Below are 23108 nucleotides of genomic sequence, written 5' to 3'. Positions count from 1 at the left end.
TCCATCAGTTGTTCAAAATCATGTCATACTGTTTCATATATGAACTATTATGTTCCTGTAACAGCTTTTTATTTTTCATGGAATTTCTAATTTTTTTCTCTTTTCTTGTTATTGGAAGAACCATGTTTTATTACATCACTGATTTTTCCACTTCTTAATCACTAAATTTCATATGAAATTGATGTTCATTTCTTGGAGCCTCTGAATTCTGTTGAAACTTAGAACAACTCCTTTCAAGATCTGCTGAACAGGTGTTATTTTCAAACTTCTTTTTGCTGCATACCTTGCTTAATCCTTGGTTAATCCTACTGTTTTGGGGATCTATTACTTTAAAATTTGCTAGAGTGAATTCTCAATTTTTTTGTGTGTGTGTGACTAAATAAGAGGTAAACTTTGAATCCTCAAATGTCGGAAAATATCCCCCACTTTACTCAATTCAGATTCACAGTTTGGTTGGGTATAGAACTCTACTAAGTCATTTTACTTCAGCACTATAACAGCAATTCACTTTTGTTGCCTAGTTTTCAGGACTGCAAATGCTGGTAAATCACTTGGGGTTTTTTTTAATTTGTTTTTTTATCTAGAAATTTTTCTGTTTCCTTTTAGTTCTGAAACTCCATCTAAATAGTGGGGTTGAGTCCTTTCATTCACCTAGTTCAGTACCAATGACTTCTTTCAAAGTGAAAACTAATGGCTTTCTTCATATTCAGAAAATTACAACCTATTATCTATGTAATATCTGCCTTTGCCCCTATTTTTTTTTTTGGAACTCTTAATTAGGCATAGACTACCACATTTAATTCATCTTTCCGTATTTTGCATCTCCGGAATTTCTGCCACGTTTTTTTTTTTTTGGTACCAGGGATCAAACTGGGGTCCTTGCGCTTTCAAGGCAGGCAGCAGAACCACTGAGTTAAATCCCCAGCCCTCTCCCACTTTTCTGGGCAATGAGTTCTGCTTTATCTTTTACCTTTTGTTTTTATGTCGTTTTAACATTAATCATATTTTTTATTTCTAAGAACACCATGTACTTGTCCAATTGCTTCTTTTCCAAAGCATTCTAGTCTTGTTTTGCTATAACTGCTATATCTTCTCAAAATTTTCCGAGAAAGCTTGACTATTTTTTTCAGGTTTGCACCTATTCCTGAATTATGTGTTTTCTCCAAGATGAAATATTTATTCAGCATGAGCCTTCTGTTTTCTGCTGTTCATTTTCTTCAAACACCTGTTGATCTTTGGTTGTCTTTTCATATTTATGAATGAAAAACTATAAGCACACACACACCACTACAGCTATGGAATCATGTACTTTCCTCTAAATGGAGGTTAAACTGTGAGTTATAAACATGAACTCAGAATACTGTACTGACTGGCCAACTTCCCTCTGGTATTTTAAGCAGAGGAGAGCAGACAAACAAGGCAGAGATGGAACACCTCCCAGTTAATTAAAACTTTTCAATAAATTTTAGTGTTAGACAAAGTTACCCTCCATCCAATTCCAGCCTTCTCATTGCTAGATGAGTAAGTCCTCATTTCAAAATATATCACATTAATTAATGATTCTTATTGACTTCTGCTCTTTATTGAGCTCCCAGGCCCATGTCTCTTCAGAGAGCTACCAAGGATAGTTCGAACTGATAGTTCTAACAGTCACATAAAAACCCTCTCTGAATTTTTATTTAGTTTACTAAGATTCTAGCTTCCAGATAGCCAATTTCTAGTATCATTCAAAATTTTTATAAACTTACTCCTTTTTACACATATTTAATATTATTTCATTAGGATTTGGAGGAAAGAGGGGAAAGGCATAAGTAGTAAAACACTGTGACTCCCCCACTATCTTGAACATCCTTCAAGTTTTCTTTCTCTTTTTAATAGATAACTTGTTTCCAGATGCTATCTTATCTGTATTATAACCTATATTTTAGATGCACTTACCTAATCACACCTATCATCAATTATTTTCATCAGTCTATCATTCTTTCATACCTAACAGTAGTTCATACTTTCCATGTTTGTATTCATGCACGTAAGCAGAAAAACTTAAGTACATTTACACGACAGTTTCTGAGCATATTTTAAGAATACTTAATATTATCCATAACCTAAGACAAAGAATAGACCAAGGAATTAAAAATATTTTATTACCAGTTTCCAAATCCCCAGGTAAAATGAGATAACCCAAATGTGTTTCAGCAGGTGAATAAACAAATAGACTGAAAAAAGGGAAAAATAAATACCATACTCATACAATGAAACAACTACCTAATAATAAAAAGGAACCAACTGATATACACAAAAAAATGAGATAACTGAAAGAGTATCCCGTTAAATATTAAATTTTCAAGTGTTTAGTAACATCTATGAAGTGTTTTATCTTCCTGGAGGAAATAAAATTAAGTATAATTTACTACAGATTATTTACATATTTAACTCAAAATTATTAAAAATCACATAAAAATAGAACATTTACTAACTACTGTTTCATATACACATGAGGGTGGGACCAAATTTACTGGAAAGTTAAAACAGAACCTTTTCAGATTATCTAAATTCAGTTATTTCTCTATCTAGATACCATAAAGCCAGATTAAGCTATGACAACTGAGGTCTCAACACAAAGAATTTTTCTGCCTTCATAATATTCAAGCTTTCCCAAGATATATCTCTCCTGAAAATATAAACAGTATTTTGGCATGTTGTGAAGATTGCACAGATATGATCATAACCAAAGTAAATGTTGACTGTTGACTATAAATGTGTCAGTAAATCTTTGATACATATTATTTAATTTTTACATTACTCTATGAAGTTAATACTGTTATGATATCCAGCTCACAGATAAGAAAATAGACACTTAAGACAGATCAAAATCATACAAGCAATTAAGTAACAGGCAGTAGCTGGAAAACCTTTCTTTAGTGACGAAAAAAAAAAAAAGGTACTGATGTAGTACTGCAAGGATCTCAGAATTTCCAAACTAGTAAATCAGAGGCCAAAGAGTCAAATTACATGAACACTAATTAGTGTGCAAAATGCTAACAGAATTTGGCTTTCCAGATTTCATACTAATTCCATATGTTCTGTCTTTTGACCTGTACCAGGTTGCTGCTATGCTTTCAGATATAGAAAGACGATTTAGTATTAATTAATACATTAAACCAGACCTGCCACAAGTATTTGTGATTTTATGAAATAAAGTTAAATCTTTAAAGTATATTACTTCCATTAATCACCTAGCAACAAAAATAATTGTAAGTGTAAAATAATACATGACAGATCTGAAAGATTCAAGCCCAGTTGTCACAGTATATCTTTGCATAAGCCAGTTTTTTCTTTTTCACTTTTTCTTTCTTTTTCTCTATTTTTCTTTAAAAAACGGTTCCACACAAATAAATAATCAAGTTTCACAGAAAGCAATCCTTGTCTCTTTCAACGTTTTAGCAAAAGTGAAAATTTCAAAATGAACTAGACTTCATCAAATGGTATTTTATAAGCAATCTAGACCACTTTTCATCTTCTACTTTGTTAGACGTTATTAAGAGATACAAAAAGCACGCCTTAGAAACTAGAGTCTAAATAGCTATTATTCTCATAACCCTTAAACCTATTTACATTTCTTAAATTTCTCCATCGTATAGCTCATTTTATTGAACAAATTACAGTATGTCCAATGTCAAAGTATAAGAAACTCCAAGATATACTGTAGACTATATCCAAACTATAATACAAATATTAACTTAAATTCATTTTATTTCATAAAAGAATATTAAGAGGGCCAAATATTTAGCTCAGTTGTTCCGCCACCTGCCCTGCAAGCGCAAGGACCCAAGTTCAATCCCCCCGGTACCAAAAAAAAAAAAGAATATTAAGAGCCACCTCTAAATGGTACAAGATAATAACAGGAAAAACAATAATGGATATCTATTATAATATATTATTCAGCTAAATCATCTAACAAATGATGAGAACCTGTCTTATGATCACAATTAACTCAACATTCTTTGCTGTAAAAAATTTAGTATATATTGCTTTAAAAGTTAAATAATTAAGTACTTTAAAAAGTAGCTGTGTTTTTACTACATATCTTTAAATTTGCCTGAAGGGTAATTTTAGGATTGTAAAAATTTTACAGACAAGATTATAAAGATATTTTATCTTGCAGTTAAATTTGTGCATTACCATAGGAATGAGCATATAAAAACTCGTCAGAAAGAAGGAAGAGAAGAAGGAGAAGAAGGAGGAGGAAGAGTAGTAGGAAGAGGAAGAAGAGGCAGAGGAACGAAAGAAAGGAAGAAAAGGAGAGAAGGAAGAGGAGGAGGAGAAGGTAGCAGAAGCAGCAGCAGCACAGCAGCAGCAGCAACAAGTAAGTAGAGAAAGGACCCAAATAAAGTTATTCTGTTAGTCATTCCAGCAAGAAAAAGACAATTTGTCAGTGAAAGCTTTTAAATCGTAAATTTTATAGTATACAAATTATATCTCTATAAAGCGTATAAAAGATATAGATATTCTGGTGCACTACAGTCATCAGAATCAATGCACTGAAGTATATAAACACATATAAGTCTTAAAAACAGGTGTCAAGTTCAAAGTGAACATAATAATATGGATAGATTTTGAAAACACAGTATTAAATTATCCAATAAAAGAAAATAATAGTCTTAAAAGAAAATAATAGTCATACACCAAGTGATGAGAGTATTACCATATATTCACAGCATCTCATATTCAAAAATAATAAATGAAACAAAATTAAAGTTTCCACCTTATACAATCATTGATTATTTGAGATATATATAAACAGAACATAACAAGACAAAGTAAACATAAAGTTCTGCTTTGGAAAGGACATAAAATGTAACTTCATAACTCATTTTAAAATACTTACTGGTCTTAAATTTCTCTGTAAAGTTCCTTAGAATAAGTCCTGTAGGGAAACTTTTACCATCAACTGCCTCCATCTTAAAGACCATCAAAAATGATCCAATTTCTTTCCAAATAAAGTTTCAAGAGGATTCTTTTAAAGCAATAATCCTCTAAAAGCAGGTAGCAAATATCCATCTGAATTACCTGAAAAGATTTAGAGAAGAGAAACAAAGAGAGGGAAAGTGGAGGAAAAGAAGACTGAAATACTCCTAATCCTCAAAGAATTCTGATTCAGTAGTTCTGGGGTGGAGCCTGAGAATCTGTGTTTAACAGCTACCCAATTTCTTCTGATAAAGATCAACTTTGTGAACCAATTCCTTAAAATACAGCCTTGTTATATTCTTCAATCAATTTGGAACACTAAGAGAAATTAGTGAATTGAGAACAAAAATACACAACCTCCCAGGGCCTAGATCTTCAAAATTGAATAGGAAAAAGATACTTTTTTCTTTACTGCCATTAAGCCTCATCTTTCATTAGAAGAAATCAGTTGGAAAATATCCCTTTTTGTTGTGGGCTCTTTAACACCATTTGACAAGTTTTATTACTCTTGATAATAAATGAGGTCTATAAATTGTGCCACTCTTCTTTAGCAAGTTACTACATAACAGAGTCCCTTTTCCAGAAAATTACAGCTTTTTTTAAAGAGTTTATGAAATTCTTGTGAGATGTTTCTAAAAATTCCCTGTTTCCGTACTTCTTAGAATTCTAGTTATCAAATTTATTTCAAAAAAGATTTTTATAATACTTTCTATATCCTTTTATATTCTGTAAAATCTGTGGTAATGTCTCCTAGATTTTGATATTATAATTTTAAAAATGTATAATTGATATTGTATAACAGGAAGAAAAGGTCTAAAGGAGCAGGGGAAGTGGGAGGGGTAGGGGAAGGGAAAGAAGGGAAAAGAAAAAATATGAGAAAAGGAAAAAAATGGCAACAACATCTTTGCAAATAGGGAAGGGTGGAGGGGGTGAAGGGAGGGCATGGGAAGGGGAAAAAAAATAAGAACCAAGATACTCATGTAATGGTACAAGAGCCCAATGATGAATGTAACTGTATTTTATACCTAAAATGTACCAATAAACTTAATGGGGAAAAAAAATCCCTTGTTTCCTTTTTTTTTTCCATATTTCCTTCTTAATGCATCTATAAAAATAAAAAAGTTGTGACAACTACTGAGAAATCATTTCAACTGAGGAAAATGAATGTAACTGAATGTCACCACCAAAACTCAAAGAAATTATCTAATGATCCCTAATAATTCCCTTTTTCAAGCTCACAAGCTTAGCAGTAGTCTCCAGGAAAATCCCTTTTATATCTGCCTCTGTGATCAAGGTAGCTATGGTTAATTTTAAGGAACCTATTCACCTGGGATACAAAATATCTCACCATCTATGAAGTGCAGTTTAAGAACTCAACAAAGCTTAATGCTAAATGAGGCACCAGAAACTTGAGTATCTTAATGTAAATTTAATGTGATTAAAATAATCAAGGAAGAGGACTATCTTCTCTAATTCTAGTAGTTCTAAGAAAGCTTAAAAGGAGGAATCTTCAGGAATCTTCAGCTGAGATCTAGTCCACTTACTCATTTGTTTATCTGGGTTGTGTGGGTGTGCATGTCATCTAGTTAGCATAAAGGTCTTAAGTCTTGGTGCTAATGAAAAAGGGAAAAAGACTAGACATTATAGTCACCACATTAGAAGAGATGGATCATTCTCTCTCATTTTTGCCATTTTCAGAAGTATTTGTTTCCAAGCTACATTTGTTCAATAATTATTTACTGAACACACATTATATGCTAAAGTTCTAAGAAAAAAGAAAAGATTATGAATTATAGTAGAGAGATGAGAAGAAATGTCTTAAATTATGATAGCAAGTGATACTAGATTGAGAAGTAAATAAGGAAAAGATGCTAGTCAAAAAAAAACAGTGGTAAACAGATAAAAGCAAGTACAGACTACAAAAAGAAGTAGCAAGGTCTAAACTAGTGAGGCTATTAAGATAGCTCAAGTAAAAGATGTTAGGGCTTAGACCATGATTATAACCATGAAGGTGGTAAGACATGATAAAATCCAGAATATATTTTAGAAATAAGATTTCCTGATGAACTAGACTAAGTACATAAAAAGAAAAAAGAATTAAAATTCCTAAGTTTCTGGCCTGAGAAACTGGATAAATGATTGATACCATTTGCTGCATAAGAAAGGCCTAGGGGAGCAATTTGAGAAAGTGTTTATATTTGTTTTTGGAATTTAATACTCTTACTTTATTTCTTTCAGGTTTCTCTGTCAAATTTCTCCAACTAGTTTACAATCTGTCTTGTACTTCTTTTTCGAGCACAGCAATAATATACATAATAAATACCTGTTAAATTTAATTAAATTGAACTGGCCTTAGAAGAAACCATATGAATCAACATTTTCAAACCTTAAATTTGAAAAATCAAATACAGATGTTTTAATCAAAAACACTGCATGTTTAACATTAAAAAATAAATGCTACAAAATTCTACTAGATGTATGTTTATAATTTTAAAACTCATATAATGTTATATGTTTGGTAGCATAATGAAATTATAGAGAAGTTTTCAAAAGGACTTATACAGAAGAATTTTTAAATGTTTTAAATTATTTTTCTTATAATTAAGCTAAACAAAATAATTACACTTGACATCCTATTTTAAATAACTGTTAGCAGCATATGGTGAATTTTGAAAGACTAGAAACCTTAGTCACTGTCACAACCAACATAATAAAGAAAAATTATGTAAGTTACCTAATGTATTCTCTTTTAAAATATGGCATGGCAAAGCTGACTCCCAGCAGCTGGTGTTCACACAGATAATTGGTTTGGGCATATTAGTCCCAGAAAAACATTTCCATCATTTCATTGCTATTATCTTGTGCAGAAACCAGAGAAGATATTTAATTCTTTACTTTATAGCTTTTCTACATACCTTTCATTCAACCTTAACTTTAACAACTAATTCATTATTAATTTTTAAAATCCAGAAAACCATGCTTTTTAAAAATTGTGCACTCTACTGCTGTAAATTTATATATTTTTTTAAAATGCTTCTTGTCAGGCATGGTGGCACAGACCTGTAATCCCAGCACTAGGGAGGCTGAGGCAGGAGAATCCCTGTGAGTTCAAGGCCAACCTGAACTACATAGACCAAGTCTAGAAAAAACAATAACAAAACAAAACAGCTTATCATTAAAGCTATATTCCCTAGTGCTCTAATAACTATAACTTACCAAGACCTACCAACAGATCATTAATACTAAGAGTAACTGTAAGAGACCCCAAGGGAATATTTTTTCATAATAAAAGCACAGACTACAAAAAGACAGGCGTAGCAAGGTATAAACTAGTGAGGCTATTAAGATAGCTCAAGTAAAAGATGTTAGGGTTTAGACTATGGTTATAACTGTGAAAGTGGTAAGACATGATTACTTCCAACAACACCCAACTTAAACACAACTAGGAAAATTTAGATTTACAACTGCATAGTACACACATTCACAATGTATACAATGTATAAAAATACCATATTACCCCAGTAATATGTGTAATTTTTCTTTTTGTGTACCAATTAAATTAAATTTGATTTTTTAAAAAAAATCTTAAAAATAAGATGGTTTACTCCCCTTGATTCAAATATTTCTCTTCCTCATAAGTTATGAAATCTGAACCAAGAATTATATCTTATCTATTCTGATAATCTTAATTTCACTTACACTGTATAACATAAAATAGATGTTTAATAAGTGTTCTACATCCTTTTTCATCCTGAACCTTGGCCTTACTTGGCAATCCTCAAAAAAGCAGATTTGTCCTGAGGTCATCAACAACACATCTTTAAGATGTATTTGCTTCTAAGTCTTCCTCTTTCTCCAAAGTTGAAGTCTCATGTAATTTATATACCTTCTACAATTGTCCCAGTTCAAAGCTAACTCCATTTCTTCACGTTCTAAAGATGGTCCTGTATCACATATTTGTCATGTCCCTTTGTCTTGGACTGTAAATTCTCTATTCATTGAAAATCTACATTCAGGGCCAGGCATGGTGGCATACGCCTGTAATCCCAGCACCCAGGAAGCTAAAGCAAGAGGACTGCCCCAAGTTCTAGGCCAGCCCTTGAACAGCGTAGTGAGACCCTGTCTCAAAAAAAAAAAAAAAGTCTACATCTAGATATAACTTGTTTCCTCAACTGAAAAGTACAAGAAAAAGGAATGACCTATTTTATGTCCCAGTATCTAGCATAATGCTTTGCATTCAGTAAATGTTCAGTGATGAAAATAAAGACACAGATGATAAAAGAGCTGGTTCTATATATTCTTCTATCATATAGTCATTCCAAGGCAAGAGCAACGCCTTTAAAACGTCCTAGTCAAAATAACTAAGAAATGAATACCTGCCATAGCCAAAACTAACAAAATTACATTGCAATTCACCAAATAATTATTATTTCATTGTCTCCCAACAATTTGAGTAGAACTGTATGTACATATATGTATATGTGTTTAATGAAAATATAACAAAGAAATACTAGAAAAAGTGGGAGTAACTCCCTCCTCAAAATAATTTAATATCATTAGCAATAAAAACTATATAACATGGCAACACAAAAGAAATGAGTCACAAAACAACATGCTCACAACTTTAATACATGGGCACATAATATATAATTTACATATTACATAATATAATGTACACATCAGGAAAAGAAAAACATACAAATATTTTAATATTAAATTTATCAAGACATTATGAAATTAATACAAGTTACCTTTGGCCTCTACAATTACAAGAGGTGCTCAAAGTGGTGGGCATTAGCTTCAAGACATTTATTAGTATGCCAAACTGCTAAAGTGTGTGTACATCTGTGTGTGTATGTGTGCGTGTGCATGTACAATGGAGAAGAGGAATAAAAAATAAACATTGGGCTGATGACATAGTTTAGTGGTAAAGTACTTCACTTACAAGGTCTTGGGTTCAATTCCCAACAGAGCAAACAATAAAATAAAATAAACACTATAATGTTATTAATTAGTAAGCAGTAAAATTGTGGATGCTTCTTTACTTTTTTATGTTTTTATCCATTTTCCAAATCAAAAACATAGTACAATAAATATTTTGCATAAATAAACCCTCCCTAGTTCAGGGTGAAGGCCCTGGGTTCAATCCTGAAACCCACATATAAATGAATGAATGAACAAATCAATGAATGAAAAATACTCCAAGCATTTAGAAATTTTGTCATGGAAGTTATAACCTAACAATTTCTACTTAGTCTATCTTATAACTGAGTTATATGCCAAAGCTATTTCTTTAGATTAACTTCTATTCCCTCTGAAAATATTTAAATTCTTACCTATTTTATATGAACCACCCTCTCAGTATGGTAACAATTACACAGTAATGATATAAATAAATAGTTCTTTTTGGATAAAGGGAAAAGAAAGGATATTATTATTATTAGCATCCAAAATATGTTACAATCATGTACAAATTCACTTTCCCAATAGACACAGTCAAAATCTATGTGTGAAGTCTTTGATTTCATTAATTTTTTAAAATATAGGCCCTTTAGAACAGGCTGGCAAATGATAAAAGACCAATTCACATTTGCTTTTCCCAAGAATCTTTCCTAATACTGAAATTTATTAATCTGGACATAAAAATTACAAACTTACTTAAAAGACAAATGTATCCTTCATTCAAAAATAAGTTTTGCATTGAAAAAGAACTGGACATTCAAAGGTTTATTTTAGACTGGGAACATTATCAAAGTAGTATAGCCACTACTATGGAATACAATTTGATAGTTTCTTTAAAAACTAAACATACCACCAGTATATAACCCCTCAATTGCACTGCTCAGCATTTGTCCCAAACAAATGAAAACATGACCACACAAAAACCTCTACATGAGTATTTATAGTAGCTTTATTCATGATAACCAAAATGCAGATACAAGGCAGATGCCCTTCAATGGATAGATCCAAACTATGGGGTATTACAGCAATAAAACGAAATGTATTAGTGATATAAGCAACAACCTAAATGAATCTCTAGAGAATTATTTTGAATGAAACAATTAACCTCAAATGGTAATATACTGTATGACTACATTTATAGAATTTCCTTGCGATGAAAAAAATTATGGAAATACACAACTAATTCTTGGTTGTCAAAGGATAAGAAGGAAAAGAGAGCAGTGGGGTGATAAAAGCAGCATGGGAGATCTTTGATGTGACTGGTACATTCTGTACCTTGATTGTATCAATTAATCATCCTTGCTTTGATATTACACTACTAGGAAAAACTGGGTAAAAATTACCTGGGATACCTGTATTACTTTTTACAACTATAATATGAATCTACAACTATTTCAAAATAAAAGGTTTAATTTTCTTAAAATAGAATATTTTAAGCACATTCTCAAATTCTGAGTACTTCAAAGTCAAAGATCTCCTGCCCAAAAATTTACACTCTAAATCAAGAGGAAAAAAAAACCAAATTTTAGAAGTTACCATAATTTAAAGGTAAGTATATGAATACATACAGTATCTCTGTTTTAAAGTAAATACTATGTGTTAGGTACAGAAAAGTTTGTGAATGGCTAGAAAAATATATTAAAATTAAAATTCATCCTAATATGCAGGCATATGTTTTACAGGTTTTTTTAAAGATAAAAAAGGAAACCAGTACAAAAGCTATTTCAAACATTTAAGATATTTTTATACAATATACATAATGTATAACAAAGATTTATCAATTGTTTCAATCTTTCATTTTGTACCATTTATCACTTAGTAACTTAAATTTATATCTAGCCTTAGAGTAATAACTTCCACCAGTTACATATTTTTCTGGATTTTAACTACACTACCATAACTGGCAAGACAGGAATGTTCATACTCTGTTCAAACTAAGTCATGTACTTTAAGTACTATAAATACCAATTTTCAATCTTTGCATCTTTTAATCAAAAATAAAGCCAAACAAAGTAAGGTATTATGATAAAGATAAATAATATTCAAAATAAGATTTGATATGTTTCTAGATATAATTTGGCATCTTGCCTATAAATCCTTCTCTTTAATAAACATTCATGTATTAATTCACACTGGCCTAGGCATGATACAATAATGTATACGAAAGGCAAAAGCCCTATATTAAATTCGAAGGTGAAAAGATACACAATAAAAGAAATCCCTCCCAAAAGTTAGATGTTAATAAATTCCATGAGAAAAAATACATGGCAGAGGGGGATGCAAGGTGTAGATGACATGGACATTGACTTTTATTTCACGTGGGATAGATCTGGATGGCCCTTTAACAGTGACATTTCAACAATCTCAATAAATGAAAGCCTAAGACATGCAGATATCGAGGCTAAGAGCTCAAATATAGAGAACAGCAAATACCAAAGTCCTAAGAGAAAGCAAGTATGTCGTGTTCACTGCACACCAAAGTAGGCAGTGTGACAGATGTACATAGAGAATGAAGAAGAGGAGAGCAGTAAGAAGGCTAGACAGGGCCTAACAACTCCTCATTTTCATGGGCATTTTTCAAGTCTTGAAAAAAGTTCTATACATTCTGTTCAATTAATCACATTTTGATAAAAATTGCAAAACTTACGTATTAAGCACCAATGATTAGAATCACTGTTGCTTTATGTTCTGATTTCTCTGTAACACTTCATTTTATAGTAAATAGCACCAGAGTAGTCAGAGGCATGTCAGAATCCAGTTAACTAGTAGATGAGTTGGGATATACTTAGTTTGAGTTTAGCAAGATATATTCATTAATTTATTTTCCACTTGCTTCTAGGCATAAATAATTGATTGCTAGTGGTCCATGAAAGAGTAGTTATTCACTGTGCTGACATAACTTGTCATAATAAAAAAAGATCAGAGGCCATACTAACATAAAGACATGGCCCAGTGTACCAAGCCCTGAAATCTTATAGGTAATGACCAAGAAATATGATTTGAAGTTCAGAGCCAGAAGATTCTCAAAACTTCTTCCAATCACCAGACATGTAAAGTAGTAAGGAGAGCACTTGATTCTTAACAGGGAATAGTTAAAATCGAAGTTCTCCTATCAGTGGATACAATTATAATTATTATAAATGCACCAAAAATTTATGGATTTTTTTTTACTGATAGGAATTTTACTACAGATAGTTTTTTGTTAACTCTTGTGTTTTAGAACTACTGCTTGCAACAGAATTCAAAACACAGTAAATCTGTGTTAATTTACATAGTGTTAACTATTCCAAATATCAAAAAAAAATTTTTTTTTTTGTATGAGGTATTAAACTCAGGACCTTGTGCATGAGAGGCAGGTGGCGGCACCACTGAGCTAAATCTCTGGCCCCCCCTAATAGCCAAAATTTGAAAAGCATATTTGATCAGTAATCCAAGAGGAAAGACTAGATTATCTTTTCACTGTCTCTATAGAAAATATTATAAAAATTATCATAGGAAGAAATAAACAGCTTATATCGAATAAATGTTTGGAAAAGTATTACAGATATATTAGATGATTATTATATAAATATATAATTTTTCTGAATTTTTATTAAGCCTAATGTTCATCACTCTTTTAAAGTTAAAATACCATCATTAAAAGTAAATGCCTATGGAATCAATACGAGAAAAAGAAAAAAATGGAAACAAAGTCTTTGTAGACAGGGAGGGGTGGAGGGGTTGAAGGGAGGGCAGGGGAATGGGGAAAAAATAAGAACCAAGATGGATTATGTAAAGGTGCAAATTTCCAATGATGAATGTCATTATATTATATACCTTAAATGTGTCAATAAAATTAATTTTTTTTAAAAAAGTAAATGTCTGATGGGTATGGTGGCATACACCTATAATCCCAGTACTCAGCAGGCAAGTTTAAGGCCACCCTGAACTACATAGCAAGACCCTGTCTCAAACAAAATAAAACAAAACAAAATAATAAATACTTAATGGATAGGTTAAGCAGCATATTAAAAAGAAAGCCCTGAGTTTGATTCTCAATACACACACATGCAAACACGCACTCACACAGATAGTTAACTTGAAATCAGGTCTCAAGAAATAACCAAATTTCAGCAGAGATAAAAAGTTGGGAAAATGCTAAAGAGCAATTAATGATACATGGAGAAAAAAAGTTTACATCTAAGAGACATACACCTAAAAGGAGTTCCAGAATAATTAAGTATGGAGACCAAGGAGATGCAAGAATCAGAGAGAGAATGGGTAAAAATTTAATTTCAGAGCTATTAATCCTCGGACTGAAGAAGCAAAATGAGTTCTAATCAAACAATATAAAAATGAGTCTACATCCTAATGAACCCAACTTGTCAAGACAAAAACTTCAAAAGAAAATCTTAAACATAACTGACAAAAAGGGATTACACCTACAAAGTAAAACCAAATCTACAGAGAACAAAAAAGGATTATCTTTAGATCACTATCAATTTCCACAGCAAGATTATTACTAATTCAACAAGTATTTACAAAATCTTTACTAGATGCCAGATTCTATTTAGGCGCCTCTAGTGCACTGAGAAGTAAAAAAGAAATAGTCCCTGACTTCATACAACTTATATTTTAGTAAGAATTTTTCAAGAAGAATAAAAACAAAAAAGAAATTCTTTATTCTCTGCTCTCCTGGGATCCTGAAATTTTCATCTCATTGTAATTAAAACAGCTCAGAACACTGAGCTTTCTAAAGTACATATTTTTAAATAACTTACTTGATGGTATACCCCAGCTTCTCTTAATTGGTAGTACACAAAACCTCTGAAATTATATGGAAATTTGAATGTCTTTCTGTACATAAACAGTTTTCTATGAAGAACGTCCATATGTGTCATCAGATTCTCAAAGAGATCTGTGATGCAATTTCCTCTGACACCAATGCTTCCCCTCTCAGAACAGTTTGGTGCTACTCTTATGTCACCTACAGCAACTTATAATTCATCTTTCAGTACTTTCAGCCTATTATTATTTCTCCAGTGACTTCTCCAGTCATAGTAAACCATGAATGCAAGAGCTATGTTGCTCACCAGCACCTACCACAGAAACACATGGTACTAAACAAATATTATCAATAAAATGAACTACAAAATATATCTCTGAAATATACAAATACACTCCCTTGTTACAAAATTTAAGAACCCATCCTTAGAAAAATAACTCTTTATCTTTTCTTAATTGAATATTTTTTAATGTTGTCTATCAAGTCTATTAAACTACCTTAAAAGATCTTAATGTGGGCTGGGGATTTAGCTCAGGGGTTTCGGTGCCTGCCTTGCAATGCAAGCACAAGGACCCAAGTTCGATCCCCAGTACCAAAAAAAAAAAATCTTAATGTAAATATGTCTTTAAAATATGAAGTTTGTGGTAAAACTTATAAAACTTTGATTGTATTTATTTTTTATTTATTTATTTTTTGGTACCGGGGATCGAACTTAGGTCTTTGCGCTTGCACAGCAGGCAGCAAAACCACTGAGCTAAATCCCTGGCCCCACTTTGATTGTATTTTTAATGTAAGGTAACTGGCTAATAACATTAACTTCAATTCCTTAAACCTAGAAATTTGGAGACCTCGTTAGTTATATCAGTAAACATACTAAGCATTTAGAGATAATACCACTGTTGCTTCAATGTTTAAGAAAGTACATCATAAAAACACACCCTTACATATTTTTTCACATAAGAAATGTCACTAAGACATGAAATTCAATACATACAGAGCTTGATACATATATGATATATATATACATAATATATAAAATCTATCAAAAAGGAAGATCTAAATTTAAAGAAAAAAGGAGTCATGAAAGGCTTGGAGCAATGAATTACTTTCCTCCTAAAGATAAAGGGCAGTCAGTCAGTCCTCCAGGAAAGAAACAAACCAGGTGGCACCAAGGTTCTTTAAAACATGTAAGTCTATCCTTCAAAACACAGGCAGAAAATACTGTCAAATTCAAGTGGTTTTCTTTTTTTCTTTTTTAAAATGGAAATGTGATTGAGAAAAGAAAAGAAAAAGCATGTGGAAAAAACTGTGAGTTAAAAAATGAGTATTACTTACCAAGTTGGCCATATAAATTGTGAGCAGTCCTCTCCTGCAAAAGATTTAAAAAAGAAATAGAGAATATAAGCTTCAATTTGATTATCATTTTTTGAAAGAATTATCAGGAATTGAGAAACATACCGGTATCTTACGAAAAATGGGCAGACTGTGCTGAACTAAATTTTCAGTATCCTAATAGTTGGATCTAAATACATTTTGTTTTAAATATATTTGACAAATAAAATTGTATGTATTTAGGGTACACAATATCATATTTTTAGATACGATATGTTGTGAAATGATTACTACAATCAAGCTAATTAACATTATCTATCACCTCATATGCTTACAGCAATTCTTGATCTCCTCCTTTCAGAAACATTTTGTAGCACAGGTTTTAAAAAATACTCTTTAAAAAAATGTATCCAGAATCTCACTCCCAGAGACAGATTAAGACAGTTAAGTGAATACCATTCTAGACAAGTTAATATCACTATAAATTAATACCTTATTGAAAATTCATATATACTATTTTGTAATTTATTTCACTTAACTGAGTGCAATGGACACCTTTTTACCTCAATAAATTCATGTCAAAATGGTGATTTCTTAAATTTTTGCCAGCCACTCTTCAGACACAGGACTAATTTCCAGAATATACAAAAGCTCAAAAACCATTAGACCCTCCAAATTTAAAGATCCAATTCAAAGATAGGCATCTGACATGAATAGACAATTCTCAGATGAAGTACAAATGGCCAATGAATACATGAAAAAAAGTTTAACATCGCTGGCCATTCCCAAAACACAAATTAAAACACTGAGATTCTATCTCACTCCAGAAAAAACGGCCATCATCAAGACATTAACCAATAGCAAATGCTGCCCAGGCTCTGGGGAAAAAAAAACGCTTCTCCATTGTTGGTGGGAGTGTAAACTGGTACAACCACTTATGGAAATTAATATGGAGATTCCTCAAAAACCTAAAACTAAAGGTTCCATTTGACCCAGCTATTCCTCTTACTGAAAAGTATCTTCCCAAAAGAGTTAAAGTCATCATATCAGAGTGATACATGCATACCCATGTTTATAGGAGCACAATTTATAATAACTAAATCTTAGAAACACTCCATATGTCCATCAACAGATGAATGGATTAAAAAATGGTATTTATATACAATGGAGTACTACCCTGACTTAAAGGATAAACTTGAGTCATTTTTAGGTAAATGGTTACACCTTGAGACCATAATCGTAAGTGAAATAAATTAGACACACACGTTTAAATCTCATTTTGTTTTTCCTATGAGAAATCCAAAGTATAAATAAGGGACAAAATTTTTTTAAACAGGAAAGGGAACAAGGGGAAGAGAGGGAAGAGAGAGAAGGGAAAAGTAATTTAAAGGAAAAAAACTGAAGGAAAAAATTGGAAAGAGCCTTGGCAAATGAGGAGGGCGAAAAGGGTTGGAGGATGAATGTGATCACTACGTACTGCAAAAGTGTCAATAAAAAAAACATGATTTCTTAAAGATACAATTAGTAACTCTTGTTTTTCCATCCTCACATTACCCTCCCTTATTTGCTCTTCCTCCTCATTCCCTTTTCCTTTTCTAATAAGAGTCTCCATTCTACTTTCATGTCATCTTTCTTAGAATTAGGGAAACCATATCTTTCTGAACCTGGCTTATTTTGTTTAACAAGATGATCTACAGTTCCATCTTTTTTCCTGCAAATGACATAATTTCATTCTTCCTTACAGCTGAATAATACTCCATTGTGTATATATACCATATTTTATTTTATAATAAATATACTTATATATAATATACTTTAGAAAGATATACTACTGTACATATCATTACTTGATACAATACAGAGAAGTGGTTTTGCAGGGGGTTTTTTGCTTTTGTTTTTACTAGTGCCTATTAGTTTTTAAAGTAACAGGTTTCAATACATATATTTTAATTATACATATATATATATATATATCCTTCCTATTACACTGCCTTCCACATCCTCACTCTCCCCTTTATTCCTTTCTTCTTGTCTAATAATAGCCTCCACTCTGATTTCATTCACCTTTTTTAGATTCCACATAATAGGGAGAATATGCAATATAAGCCTTTCAGAGTCTGGCTTTTTTTATTCAACATGATGATCTCCAGAGCCAATCATTTTCCTGAAAAATGCCAAAATTTCATTCTTCTTTAAAGCTGAATAATATTACTCTATTGTATAAATATACCACATTTCCTTTATCCATTCATTTACTAATGGACATCTAGGCTGGTTTCATATCTTGGCTATTGTGAATTATGCCACAATATACATGAGTATGCAGGTATTCAGCCTACATGAGTATGCTGACTTCCTTTATGCATATAACAAGGAGTGCTACAGCTGAATGAAACAGTAGTTCTATTTTTAAATTTTTTCAGGAAAGTCATATTGATGAGCAGTTGTACTAATTTACTCCCAACAGTAGTGTAAAATGGTTCTTTTCTACCCAAATCCTCATCAGCATTTACTGTTTTTATATTCGTGACGACAGCCAGTCTGGTGGTGGTCAGATGGATTCTCAATGTAGTTTTGGTTTATATTTCCCTGTTGGCTAAAGATGTTGAACATTTTTTAATATACTTATTGTCCATTTGTACTTCTCTTAAAAAGTACCCATTCAGTCCATTTGCCTATTTAGTGACTGGGCTATTTGAAGAGGAGCTAGCAAAGACTTTTCTCTCATTCTGTAAGCTGTCTCTTCACTTTGTTAGTTGTTTCTCTTGCTATGCAGAAGCTTTTTAATTTGATATAGTTCCATTTGTTGATTCTTGCTATTATTTCCTGGGCTACTAGAGTACTATTTAGAAAGTCACCAGGCTTTCCTTTGAAATCAGTGGAAACTTTCCTGACTCAACAACTCTTGCATTCTACGTGTCAGTAAAATCAGTAATATGTGCATGATGCCAAGGTCTGTCACCAGTTCAGAGAGTGGCCAGACAACCTTGGACCATGCCAGCAGCAATGAGTGCCTCACTGGTTGAATCTCAGGGAAGCAAGTCCTTGGTCAGGCCTTCTCAAGAAGGAGACCCAGAGAATCTTCCTAAATGAAAGCTTTACACTTTTGCACCTTAGAACTTTCAATGGGTGAGGTCTAGTGGGTTCCTGGGATGACCTTGAGGCATCTTTCTTCTAGTCCCTATACTAAGTAGTTCATCTACTGGAACTAATCTCTACAGCAACCATACTTGCTTTAGATCCAATTTTACACATGATTCCTTTGGGATCAAAAATTTCTGTCTTTTAAAATTCTTCTGCTCCTGTTTCTCACTATAATTCTGACTAAAAGCAGCCAGTAGTACCTATGCAACCACCTGAATGTTGGACTGTCTTGATTTTTCCTCCATTAGATCAATTAGTCAACCATCTTTAAATTCATCCTCATACAAAGTCTTAGGACATGGACAAAACAAAAACAAATTGTTTACACAATGTAACATGCATGGCCTCTAGTTCATTTCCCAGTAGAGTCCTCATTCCAATCTAAAACCTCTTGAGCCTGACTTTTACTATTCAAATTGCTATCAGCATTCTGATCTTCTACTCTCTGACCAAAATCACCCATCAAGTTCAGCTTACAACATCCTAGGGCAGTGATGGCAAACCTATGGCAATGTGCAACAGTGGGTATTTGTTATCACTGAAAGCTCTAAAAGGTTCACCATCACTGTTCCAGGGTTTCTTCAGCCTGCTTCTCCAAACTTTTCCAAAAAACCTTCTGCAAGCCAGTTCCAAAGGCTTGTACACCATATGGTCAGGTATAGTGACAGCAATGACCTCACCCCCCACCCTCAGTACAAATGTTTTGCATTATTCAGCTTTCCTCAGTAGAGATACAATATCCAACACACGAAACTTAAAGGAAAAAAGGGTTAATTTGGCCCACACTTGCAGTGGATATAGTCTATGGGCAACTGGCTCAAAGGCAGATACAGTGAACGAGTGTGGTAGAACAAAGACATTTAGGTAATGGTGGCCAGGAAACAAAAGAGGGAAATAGTGCTTGAGAGGAGGGGACAAGGGACCAGTACTCAAGGTCATGGCTCCATAACCCACACAGACACAGCCAGACATGTGTTTCACTAATCTTCTCAGAAGCTCCCAAGCCAATTAAATTAATACAATTATGCTTAACTACCACAGTTAGTTACTAAAAAATCTTAAATTCATCTTACCAAAGAGTCAGGTCCAGAATAAGTGTGACTGAATGCAATTTATTGCAAACGATAAAACAGATTTTCTATTTGTTTTATACACTATTACTTAATCATTTCATTAGACATCATTACAAATCATACTAAATTATCTTGGTTTTAATTTCATTCCTAGTGAAAAGTCACAAAGTGAGTTTTTAATGGCAAAAAAAACACACAAGTTTCATAAACACTACTTTACCAAAAAACTGCATACTTATCAAACTTATTTAATAAAACTTTAGTAACTGAAAGAACTATTTTCTGCTCTTAATCAGTTTAACTTAACTTACACTGCACAAGGAGAAATAAATGAAGCATATCCTATTTTCTAGCAAAAAGGTCTTTAACATGCTTTAAGAGTTCGAGGAAAAGTTCAGATAACAAACTCTAAAAATTATAAAAGCTTATTTGAGCTTGAATGATGAACACATTCAATACTCAAAGAAAAAAAAAATATAAAACAAGTACCCATATGAAATCACTTTCATTTAACTATGATTCCAGATCTATATATTAATATTGTCCATGAAATATTCTTGATGTCAAGATCACATATTGTTTTGAATGTTTGTTACTGAAAATTGCTAAGTTTTACTATTCCCAAAGCCACATGAAGGCAGTGTGATTTAACTGAACAGTGAAGTTAGAAAGTCAGGGTCCTAGTGAACTTTACTACTCTGGCACTCAGTCATTCTGTCATTAAAATGAAGGAACAGGACTAGTTATCTACTCACACTTTTTAACATAAAAATTATTTAAACAAATATTTAGCACCAATATGTAATATATAATTGGGTCTACTCAAATTGGAAGGGTAAGGGTGTCCAGGGTCCACTGTGCCATATCTCCCAAGGTATTATTCTCCTTAGCAGATCCTAAGCTATCTCAAAAAAACTACAGGGCCCTATCCTGAGTAGATTGGGCAACTTAGCAAGACCCAATCCAAAAATACTAATACTAATAACAGAAAAATCCCATGGATACAGCTCAGTGTGAAGGCCCTGAATCAAACCCCAGTACTGAAACAATAATAAAATTTTACAGCTACAGCTGTGAAGAGGAAGGGAGGAAAGATACTGCTTAGCATGGAGAGTGTCATAGGGGTAGAGAAGAGTGCTGGGGCCAAGAAGTACAACAATTAACTTTTCAAACTTCACAAGAGACTCTGATGCACATATACTCCCATTCTACTGAGAATCACTAGGCTAAAAGATTGGTGAAGCTCAGCAAATAAGCAATTTGATACTTCTTCAAACCATGGATAAACCTGCCCTCTCTCATTCTTTCTCTCTGAAGAGGATGAATCTTACACTTAAATATAAAATCTAGGTGAGTATGGATAGAGGTATTATCTAAAAAAATTAAGAATCATTGCTAAAGGAACTAATTCTATAATCAGAGTATCAGCATTCCTATAGAAAAACATTAAATTTTGTAAAAAGCTTAGTTCATTAAAAATTATTCTCACATTTTGCTCAAATTTTAAGCATTACCTGCTAACATCACTATAAATCAACCAACAATAATGCTTATTTGAAAGCTAAGTATACACATTCTTTAAGTAACCTCAGAGTTTTGAATGACACTAAGTAATACATCTCATAACTGAAGTTCACCAGAGAGTACACTGGAAATGTAACTTCTAAATTCTATAAATTTATATATCCTATAAACACATATGAAATATTTGTATGTTTTACAAGTAAGGAGAAACTATAGACAAAATAAAGGTGAAAGTTCCTAAACATTGCAATTATACTAAGAAATGACATTTAATCCTCAGAAAATCTTTCAAGATATATAGATTTCCAATTGTCAAAATGTTTTAGAAAAGCATAAAAATACTCCCTTAAGGTATAAGGAATAGGCATTTCTTAAAGCATAGGACTGAATGAGATAAACTTCCAGTCTAAAGCAAGAGTCTATGATCATACACTTTCATATGTAGTACATAACACAGAGTAAATTTTTCAAAACACTAAAGTCTTTCCACTGAAACTTGATGACATCAAGAACTGACAGACCATATTGATGATACATATTCTTTAATTTGTACATTATATACTTAATTTGCCATATTTGTTTGAAGTTATATAACTGCTGTAATACACTCCACTATCTTGATTCCTAAGTATGTTTGAAATAAATATAGAATTTTCAATATTTTAATCTATGTTCATGGTTAAGCATACTACAGTTATTAACATATATAAATATCAAAGCAAATACCACAGCAATTCTACAAGATAAAATCCATCAGAACAACATCTCTATGAACCATTAACAAGCACTTGCTAGAAAAAGTAATGGAAGACTAGATCTTAACAGCCTTCCTAGGGACCAACTAGATATTATTAATGCTTCCTGCTGAATTACTATGATCACAGTTCATGACACAAAATTTTTAAGCTACCCTGGAAACAACTTTAAAGCTTTCTTAGAACCCTACAATGATGAGATTAAGATTTAAGTTAAGCCTCTCTCATACCAGGTATTAGTAACTAGCTGGCAAAGCATGCTTAACCTAGAAAAAAAAGGAAAGGAAGGAAGGAGAGATGGAGGGATGGATGAATGGGTTTGAGAGGGAGGAAAAAGCAGGAAGGAAAGAGAGTTAAACCATTATAGATGACATATTTATGAGTACAGATAGATGCTCAATTATATCAACATGTATATCAACATATATATGTGCACACATACATATAAATGGAGATCAGGAGTGTATGTTCTCATATCAACTGCTTCTTGAAAAACTAATTATAGAAGTGCACACAAAATGTATATAATCTTAGAGTAAAGAAAAAAATCACTACTGTATCCTTTAGAAGTTTAAAAATTAGAAC

General features: G+C 32.3%; 1 protein-coding gene across 3 annotated transcripts in view; it reads right to left on the bottom strand.

Annotated features, from left to right (window-relative positions):
• The window catches only part of Tmem135 (transmembrane protein 135), a 246159-nt gene that overhangs the window by 188846 nt on the left and 34205 nt on the right, over window positions 1-23108 (bottom strand). For all 3 annotated transcript variants that reach the window (XM_004868215.3, XM_087212256.1, XM_087212255.1), the window contains exon 4: window positions 16031-16064. In XM_004868215.3, coding sequence (XP_004868272.1) covers window positions 16031-16064 — 34 coding nt within the window. The remainder of the gene's footprint in view (window positions 1-16030; window positions 16065-23108) is intronic.

The sequence above is a fragment of the Heterocephalus glaber genome, unplaced genomic scaffold (assembly GCF_053883595.1).
Source record: "Heterocephalus glaber isolate CG9 unplaced genomic scaffold, H.glaber_assembly_v1.0 deba00001429, whole genome shotgun sequence".
NCBI classification, from domain to species: Eukaryota; Metazoa; Chordata; class Mammalia; order Rodentia; family Bathyergidae; genus Heterocephalus; species Heterocephalus glaber.
The sequence above is the reverse complement of the archived record's forward strand: the minus strand, read 5'-3'. Positions and strand labels throughout refer to the sequence as shown.